Genomic DNA, 9,256 nt, shown 5'->3' on the forward strand with positions numbered 1-9,256 from the left:
ATTGAGAAGGACTAAGTTCTGAGTTGCGAGCCATTCAATGAGTATATCTCCACGCGCATTCGGGGCTGTGGAACCCCACGCCATAGATTTAGCGTTTAAATCCCCACCAACGATGATTTGGTGAGGATGACCCCATTGGATCAGGGAGCTCACTTCTTCCAAAAACGCTTCAAACTCAGATAGTGTTTTATTCGGCGAGAAGTATACAGCTATTACAATGATGTTGCTAAACCTAACAGCCACACATCCGTGACCCCTCAAATGTGCACGGATTGGGGGTGATCCTTCTGCTTGTGAAACTACTATAGCAGCGACTTCGTCAAGGTCTCCGATCCAATTATCTTTCCCAGAGGGAACAGCGTAGGGTTCCGACAATACTCCTATGTGTATCGACCACTGTGCCAAACTCTGCACTAATAAGTCCTGAGCCCTGGCACAGTGATTGAGATTTGATTGCAAAATCCGCAATGCCATACTACACTGTAATAGTTTCCACAGTCACCATGTCTGCCCCCTCTGTTTGGGAGCCCGCATTAGGTTTTATGGGTTTTCTTTTTGGTGCTTTATCAGCTGAGCAGCCGCTGCCACCTAAGCGGTGGTCTGCTTTCTTGCCTGCAGCCGCACATATTGTGCAGTTTGGCTTAGCAGTACAGTTAGCGGCTTTGTGGTCTGGTTGCCCGCAGCGGTAGCACAGCTGACTGCGGTCACACTCCGCAGCACAACGGTTAGCAACGTGGCCAACTTCGAGGCAACGAAAGCAGCGTAGATCCCGTGGTTTTTGCACCCTTACCCTCGCCGCGACCCATCCAACGAGAAAACGCGTCTCTGTGATTGTTTTAGCCGCTGTTACGGGGCAGTTTACCCAGGCTGCGTACAATCCTGTTCTGTCCTGTCGCATTGGGCTCACCCTTATCTGTTCCGCCGGGCATTCACCCGTGGTAGCTATGGCTTCTATCAGGTCATTCGCTGTTATAGACGCGTCTAGGCCTGACACGCGTAATTCCACCATTTTTACGGGCCTAGAGATTTTGATTACTTTGTCTTTGAAGAGGATCTTCAATTTATCTGACAGGAGATCAGCCTTTTCGCCACTGCCGGGTCCTGAGATTTGTATAACAGTGGCGCCTGTGACCGCCTGGCGGAATTTCACGCATTCTATTCCGATAGCCCTAAGGTCTATTTTGGTTCTTGCTTCTTTGATAGCCGCAGCGTACGTCATACCGTTGGCTTGGGCCTCAGCGGAGATTGTCAGAACGACTGCGGCAGATCTCGGAGCTCTCAGCTTAGGCAGTGCTGGTTTAGATGGTTGGGACGCTCTTCGCAGTTCCTCCGTGTGCTTTTCAGGGCCGGCCTGTTGCGCCTTACTTGCCCTCGCCCTGCCCTTCTTTACCACAACTGACCATCCCTCTCCAGACGAGGTGGCTGTGGGCACGGTGGGAGTCTCTGCGCCAAGACGCGAAGAAACAATCACCGCAGGAGAGACAGCAGGTGCAGGTTCTTCCAACCGCCTTTCATTCCCTGACCCTTTCCTCATCTTCTTCTTCTTCTTGTCTCCCTTCTTTTTCTCATTTACTTCCTTGTCATTTATTACTTCCTTGGTCAGTTTGGAAGGAGCCTTGGCTTTCTTTACTCTGGTTCCTGCATCCTCTGAGACTTCGGAACAGCTCCCCTGGTGGATACCAGTAACCCGGCTTGCTCTCCCATCCACCGCAGTGAAGGGATGAAGTCGCGGCTGCGAACTCCGTCGAGGCTCTAGATTCCTAAGCCGCACATCGATGAGTTCTCCCAGTTGACGTACCATCCTAGCCTCAAATTCCTGCGACATTTCTACCGGTTGTGCAGAAGCAACCGGGCCCCGATGTATGAGCAGTCGCAGCTCCCGCATCTCGTTCTGAAGAACGTCAAGTCTTATACGCAACCGCTCATTTTCTGCACGAAGCGCACTTGTTTCGTCAGATAGTGTCCTTAGGGCAAGGGAATCAGCATCCTCCCTGATCGCCCTTGCAGCGCTTCTCAGGTCGGCCACAAAGGTGGTCTTAAGATGGTTCGATGCTTTGGCGATCTTTTCCACAGTCGTCAGGTTTACCTCGATCCTCCTCCGTACTTCTTCAGTCGCTGTGTTTGTGACCGTGGTGGGCAGCGCTATCGAGGGTGAACGCACAGACTTAGGCTCTGGATCTGCCGGAGCTGATGCCCTGGGTTCTACTTCCACTTGGGGATCCTTCTCTACCCTATGCGCCTTACGAAGACCTGTTCGAGGTTTCGTTCCAGAGGAGGACGGAATTGTGGTGTCGCTAGAGCTTCCATCATCCAACCGAGAGCGTTTTCGAGATCGCCAAAAACGTGAAGCTTTGTTTGGGGTGCATAAAGCCTCACGGCGGGCCAGAGGACTTATAGTCGCCCGCGAGTTTAAGCTTGCCATAGAGTTGGAAGAGTCCGACTCTGCGGCTCCTGCTGACACTGCATATGAGCGGTTAACAATTCCACCCGAGCTTGTACTACGTGTAGGGGCAGCGTCTGTCATACGTTCTAACACGGCGCTGCATCTTCTAAGTCCCGATTTTCTCGGGATAACACCTTCGTCTTCATCTTCTAATTGGGGATTCATTATGTATTAAAATAAGTTCCCACGAGTATGGGGGATATATATGGTCCACCCGGGTGGTGCCCCCTGCACCCGGGTAACCCTTTTACGCCCCGGAGGGCGGGCGGTATCCGGGGGTTGGCCGCTCTGACTTGGTCTTCTCGCCAAGTCACCTACCACCAAGTCGGAGGCAGGAATCCGACGTCGCGCTGAGGCCCCATGGGGGCGCCCCAACGTCGGAATAGAGGGGTTTTTTCTGAGGTCACCTTCCTCTTGGGCCGGCCGATTAAGGCAAGCCCCCTGGTCTCTAGCGTGCCGCTAGACATGACAACGTCACACGCTGGAGGTAACAGTTTGCCCGACGGGGGGCCGAAACCCCGCAGCCTAGCAAGAGACATCCTCCCGCTAGGCCCGCCGCGCCGCGGTTCGCTAACCGCCATACATCGCTGCATTGCAGCCGCTGGTCTTCTGGAGACCCTCTTCAATAGTGTACTGTAGGCACTTTGCCGAGTCAAGGTCGACCCTTCTGCGTATATTCAGGCGCCTTCACACAGGAGAATAGAGTCGGTCACACACACTCCGCGCTCCTATTGTTAAAGAACCCACTCCAGGACCGCATCCCGTATAGTTTTATTAGAAAAACGAATCGGGAGCGGCATGTGTATATTCCATATTAGCTTCTCCAGGATGCTGGCTTGCAACCCAGGTACTGAGCCCCCCCGCCACGACAAGGCTTGGAAAGATGGGAGGGAAAAAAATTATATACTCCTACGTTATATTATGTCATACAATTCTATAGAGATACGTAAGCACAAAGAAAAACATCTTAAACGGCATTTTTTTTTTAATTTACTTTGTCCTTCGAGCCGGATTCAATAACAGTCAAACAACAGTCATTCTCTACACTCACCTGAACGGCTTCTTCGTCCTCCAGCAAGTGTTCCGAAGTGGACAGCACATTCAGGATCTTCTTCTCAATCTCCTGGAGCAGTCTTCTATGTTCAGCACCCTGGGTGGTGAGGTCCGCCTTCGCCTGCTGCAGGTCAGGTCTCTCGCGCGCCACCACTCGCGCCAGTAGCTGGGCTTGTAAACCATCCTTGGCCAGCATAAAGTTCACTAGGGTCACTCGCACGCCAACTTCGGGAAGGTAGTGCGGGTTCGCTAGCTTCGTGCTGATGTAGAGCCTGGTATTTTGAAGTAATATTGGAACATATTTTTTTTTTTTAATAAAAACAAATTAAGTATCGACTTAAGGATTATTATAGTTGAATTATTTTATTAATGTCTGGAAAAGTCAGTTCATCTTATGAATTACCATTATTTATTTTAAAAGCTGATTCGCTGTTATAAATAAAATGGCTTGGGCTTCTAAAACTAGGTTGCTAGAAATAAATCGGCCAGACAAGGTCAGATAACCTTAGTAAGGTTAATAACAAAATTATTATATACAGGAACATACTTGAATTCTTTGCTGTATTCAACTATCGTGTCTCCAATTTTAATGCAAAGTGCGCCTCCCTGGCGAAACGTTTGCTGTTGCAACAATGGTTCCAACATCGGATCCAGTTCCTCTAAAACATTCTCCAATAACACCTTGAATACAAAAATATCTATTAGTGTCAAACTAAACCGTACGTATATTTTGTGTTATAAATTTAGTCCCAAAAAGGCTCTATAAGCTCTACAGATGGCCTTATGGTTCCAAGCTAGCTGCTAGGACACTTTCGAGCAAAAAACAGAACTCCCATTAAAAAAAATTGTTCTAAAAATACATTTTAATAAAATTACCGGCTGTCCAAATTGGACAGCGTTCTCCAGTACTCGTCCCAGATCTGCTTGAGTCATCCTTACAACGCACAAGTTGTTAGGCTTCTCCATATTTTTGATCCATCTGTTTGCCTGCCCTTGTGGATCAATCATAAGGGGCCAGCGGCGAGCATTCCTTAAATTTTTATATTTATTCAATAGAGTAAAATATTTGCTATTTTTTCTCTACTAATGGAAAGCAAAAAAATCATGAGAATGTAAAATTAATCGTCCTCAAATAAATAATCATCCACCACAAAACCTTCCCCTTTTTAGTGAACCGGAAATTCTTCTGAATGGAACTCACTATCTTGTAGTTATTTTTTACTAGCGGTCCACCGCGTCCACGGTGTAGACAATGTCACTCAGTAGTCGGTGAATATGCAACTTATATTAATGGTGAATTTATTAATAAAATAGGTCCAGTTGTTTTTGTGTGAAAACATTAAAAACATACACACAAAAAAGGAAACATGCCTCTTTTTGATATGAAATTAAATTTTTATAACATTAAAACTAATTTTCTCATATTATTTGAAAAATGTGAATCAGTTTTATCAAAAACCTTAACTTAGCAACTATGCATACCATACAGGATACACTACTTTTCTTTTTGCATTTATATTCGATCTCGCTAATTCGATTTAGAAAATCGACATTCATCGACAATGCTTTGTTAACTGATTCCAGTAACTGGCTTTTAGGATATACGCATAATTATTCGCGTCTGATTTCCATCAGATAGCACATAAAAAATATCAAAAGTTAAACAAATATTAAAACTTAGATCATTGTGAAAAGATTTATTTAGAACAATAAACAATCTGACGCTAATGGCATATCTAAGCGTGGTCTGTTATTGAAGGCCTCGATTAAAGTTTCAATAGGGTTCTATAGGTCAAGAGTTCGAGACCGAATCGACTGTATTTCCATTAAATTGAATGAGTATTTAAAGACAGCAATACGATTAAACCGATGACGTTATACGAGATATAATAGAAGAAGATTGAATAACAACGAAATTAAAATTTTATGTCTGCTGATTAACGTCAGTTATTATATTGTAGTTGTATATTGATTCCCATTGACAGTCAAAGTATGGCTAATTTTATAACTATTACTTATGAAATAGTTTATGCAAAATAAATCAGAATTTATTTTTAATTCGCAATTACATAATGCAAAAAGCACATCCGTTTGCCTGTTATTATTTTACATGAAAATAGAAGTGAAAATGGTTAAAGAGGCAATCTCAAACATGGGCTATTTATCATAAATCAATCACTAAGTGCTAAAAACGAAACGAAAATATTTGGAAATGAATTTGTCCTTCAGCTCCAGCCGGTAAAACCAACGACACAGCGCACTAACATGATGATAATAGCGCTCTCGACGCTGAAGTCGTCGGAGGGCAGCCCGTCGATGTTCCACTGCTGGATGGTGACCGGCTCGCCCAGCACCTTGATCAGGCTGAAGTTGAGCGTGCACACGATCCCGCACTCGTGGCACGCGCGCGCCCACTTTGTCACCTTTCCGATTGCGGAGTAAATACCAACAATAAATAGACAAAAAATTAACATCTCTATATATATATGAAATTCTCGTGTCACAATGTTAGTTACCATACTCCTCCGCAACGGCTGGACCGATTGTCATATAATTCTGTGTGCATATCGGGTAGGTCTCAGACCTAATCGGTCAACGTCTATTTTTCATACCCCTAAATGATAAGAGTAAGGCAGAACAGCTTTACCAGGTCAGCTAGTATATGTATATAACTCGGCATACACGTAACAGAAAAAACGATTAATATAAAGGAAAAAAAGCACGCATTATTAACGATAGCTCATATGCTGCTCGGAGGATCTGAATCGAATTTGAAGGGGCATGAAAAGCAAAAATTTTAAAAAGAACATATTAAAAATAAAGAAAAAATTAAAATCTCATATTTTTTTTTGGTTTGTTTAAAAGTTATAGAATGTAATCTAATCAGCTAATATCGTGTAGACTGCAGTTTTTTGCTAGTATCCAATATATTCAGATTTCTTAGAATACTATCCAAGGATAATGGCGTATTTTTAATATAAGAAACGTATCTGTTATCAAAGTTTTCAATGTAGTAAACGAATTGTCTCTATTACTCGTATTAAAAACAACTATGGAATATCTTAGTGTATAAAAAATATATAATGGTCTATCCGTGACAAAATTTCATAGCTAGACCAATTATTTTTGTAATTTTCCTAAAAAGCGCAGAAAAACAGACCAAAATAACGAATTTACAAGCATGAATTTGTAGTAAATATTCGAGTGAAGATATAAGTCATAAATAGTATCGCCAAGCAGAGTACTCTATTTGTATTATTCACATCAGTTAAATTCAACAACTCAGCTGTAACGAATTATATCCAAGACGCTGAACGCTTTCAGACATTGAATAGACATGAATCAAATTATACGCTAGTATTCCTGGACACGCGGTCCAGACTGCAGATTCGATCTAAGCATATCTCTCGCTTTACAAACTAGAATTAATAGTATATCTACCTAGCTGTGATGTTCAATTTTGTTTAATCATCATCTAGTTTGAACAAGTAAACGATTAGATTTTGACAATTGAAAAACAAGATATAACAATCACAATATCACAAAATATATTGTATACTATATAGCTACGCCCCGCGGTTTCACCCGTATGAGTTCGTATCCCGCAGGAACATCGGGATAAAAAGTTGCCTATATGTTATTCCACTTGTCCAGCTGTCTACGTACCAAATTTCATTGCAATCGGTTCAGAAGTTTTTGCGTGAAAAAGCAACAAACACACATACATTCTTACAAACTTTCGCATTTATTATATTAGTAGGAAGGATATAAGTAGGAGTAGGATGTTAAAATATATTATGTATTACCTGTTCATGTCTAAAAGCGGCCGTAAATGGTCCCAAATACGCTATAACTCCAGCGGCAATTAATATATCCCCTACAAAGAGAAATCTATAAATAATTTATATTCATTGATACGATAGTGTTTCACATATCTAGTAAATTGTTATGACCTGTGAGTGAATTATATGTATCGCGTAGGTTTTTGGCGATTTGTGTCCATCGAGTTTTCTCCCCTCCAAGGCCCGATATCAGCATTTCAGCGCGTTTCAATTTGTTACTGCAGTCCATCACTTCGTCGTCTAGCATCTTTTGCTGACGGCTCTGCTCCGATAGCGCTTCTTCTAGTTTCGCTAATTTATCTTGTACCTGATTGAGAGGAATTCAGCTAACATGTATGTTATTTGATATAGGAGTGTGTTTACAATGTTATTTATAATTGAATTACATTGTAATGTTGTTCTTGTTGTTGTTGAAATAAAGAGAAAAAGAATCCTATTTGGGAATTGATACTAAAGCAGTAAACGAATGAAGATTTGGAAGTCAAAACTTCGAAATACCTATTTTTCAAATATCTAGGATTTTTTTTTCGAGTAGTTCAATGTTCGTGAGCGTTATTTTATTCACTTTCAAACTATTTTGCAATATAATAGTGTACAAGAGTGAAGTCTCCTAACTGCACCTGGAAAATTCTAGAAAGAACTCCACACACAATGTAGGTACCTCTCTCAGCTGCGCCTGTTTGACGGCGAGTGCGGCCATCGCCTTATCGTAGACAGCTTGCGCGGCCGCCAGCCGCTGCTTCTTGGGCGCCACCACCTTCGCCACCTTGTCGTACTTCGTCATCGCTATCACCCACTTGCACATCCCTGGTGATATGTCACGACGATCATATCATCCATTTAACATCACATTATGACTCTATACGTCACGACACACCACGCCACGCTACGTGACGCGACAGACGCGACAACACGCAGCAACACGGTTCGTCGAATCACATAATATGATGTTGTTACATAATATGCTAATACTATGTGTACTCGCTTGATTTTGTAATTCAAACTCAACTGTAGTAGTAGCACGATTGTGGTGTAGTAATAAACAAGTTATCATTACCACTGATAATATAATACTATACTATTACCTAACATACATCATATTTTTTGTACTCTTTACTCTTTTTTTACAACTTGACGTAGTTGCTCACTCACCGCTACGAGACACGAGAGTATACATATAATGATAATAATACATTTCCTTTATTTAGGCAACAAAACAATCAATTGTGTCTTATAAACTATGTTGGAAAAAAAATAATTAAAACAATTGTATTAAAATAAATAAATAAAAACTGTACATAATTAGATATCATACCCTCAGCAGCAACAGACACGGCTCTGATTTTCTCCGGCACAAATCCATCATCTTGCATCACAGTAGCCATCAGCTTCTTCATGACTGGCGGAGGAATGTTGTCCTTGTCGTAGTTTTGTAGCGATTCCAGGAATCGTATATCGTTGAGTAGTTTCTTCGACGGGCCCCAATAGTCTTCTATTGTACCCACTCCAGATGGATTTGGTATTTTATCTGGTTTCACTTCCTATGAAAGAGTTGGATTATTGCGTCTATAATTTACGGTGATGAACGATTAAGTATCGAATTATTTCCAAACTTACCGGATCATCCTGCATGAGATAGAGCGTTGGAAACAAAATGATTCAGGTTAGTTATACAACACGAAATTAACATTTTACCTTTACTCGAACGAACGTAATACACTATGTACCTACATTATGTGCTACGTTTTGGCAAAAAGATGCGGGTTCGAATCCTGGCTCGTGATTAAATTTTTTCTAATCTTGCAAAATTTCTCATATATGAAAATTATCTAACAAAACATCGAATCAATATCTACAGAATTATCAAGAGTTTTCAAGAGACATTGACCAAAACTGCTCGATTCCCAACAATATTTTT

General features: G+C 42.0%; 1 protein-coding gene across 1 annotated transcript in view; it reads right to left on the reverse strand.

Annotated features, from left to right (window-relative positions):
* Positions 1-9,256, reverse strand: part of LOC119840758 (dynein heavy chain 7, axonemal) — a 53,336-nt gene that overhangs the window by 15,170 nt on the left and 28,910 nt on the right. Inside the window, exons 49-57 of the mRNA XM_038367494.1 lie at positions 9,248-9,256; positions 8,654-8,879; positions 8,000-8,145; positions 7,450-7,645; positions 7,303-7,373; positions 5,762-5,919; positions 4,373-4,526; positions 4,044-4,177; positions 3,495-3,768 (exon numbers count right to left, since the gene is read on the reverse strand). The exon at positions 9,248-9,256 is cut by the window's right edge and continues 183 nt beyond it. Of these exons, the coding sequence (XP_038223422.1) occupies positions 3,495-3,768; positions 4,044-4,177; positions 4,373-4,526; positions 5,762-5,919; positions 7,303-7,373; positions 7,450-7,645; positions 8,000-8,145; positions 8,654-8,879; positions 9,248-9,256 (1,368 nt within the window). The remainder of the gene's footprint in view (positions 1-3,494; positions 3,769-4,043; positions 4,178-4,372; positions 4,527-5,761; positions 5,920-7,302; positions 7,374-7,449; positions 7,646-7,999; positions 8,146-8,653; positions 8,880-9,247) is intronic.

This window comes from Zerene cesonia, chromosome 1 (assembly GCF_012273895.1).
Source record: "Zerene cesonia ecotype Mississippi chromosome 1, Zerene_cesonia_1.1, whole genome shotgun sequence".
Classification (NCBI taxonomy): domain Eukaryota; kingdom Metazoa; phylum Arthropoda; class Insecta; order Lepidoptera; family Pieridae; genus Zerene; species Zerene cesonia.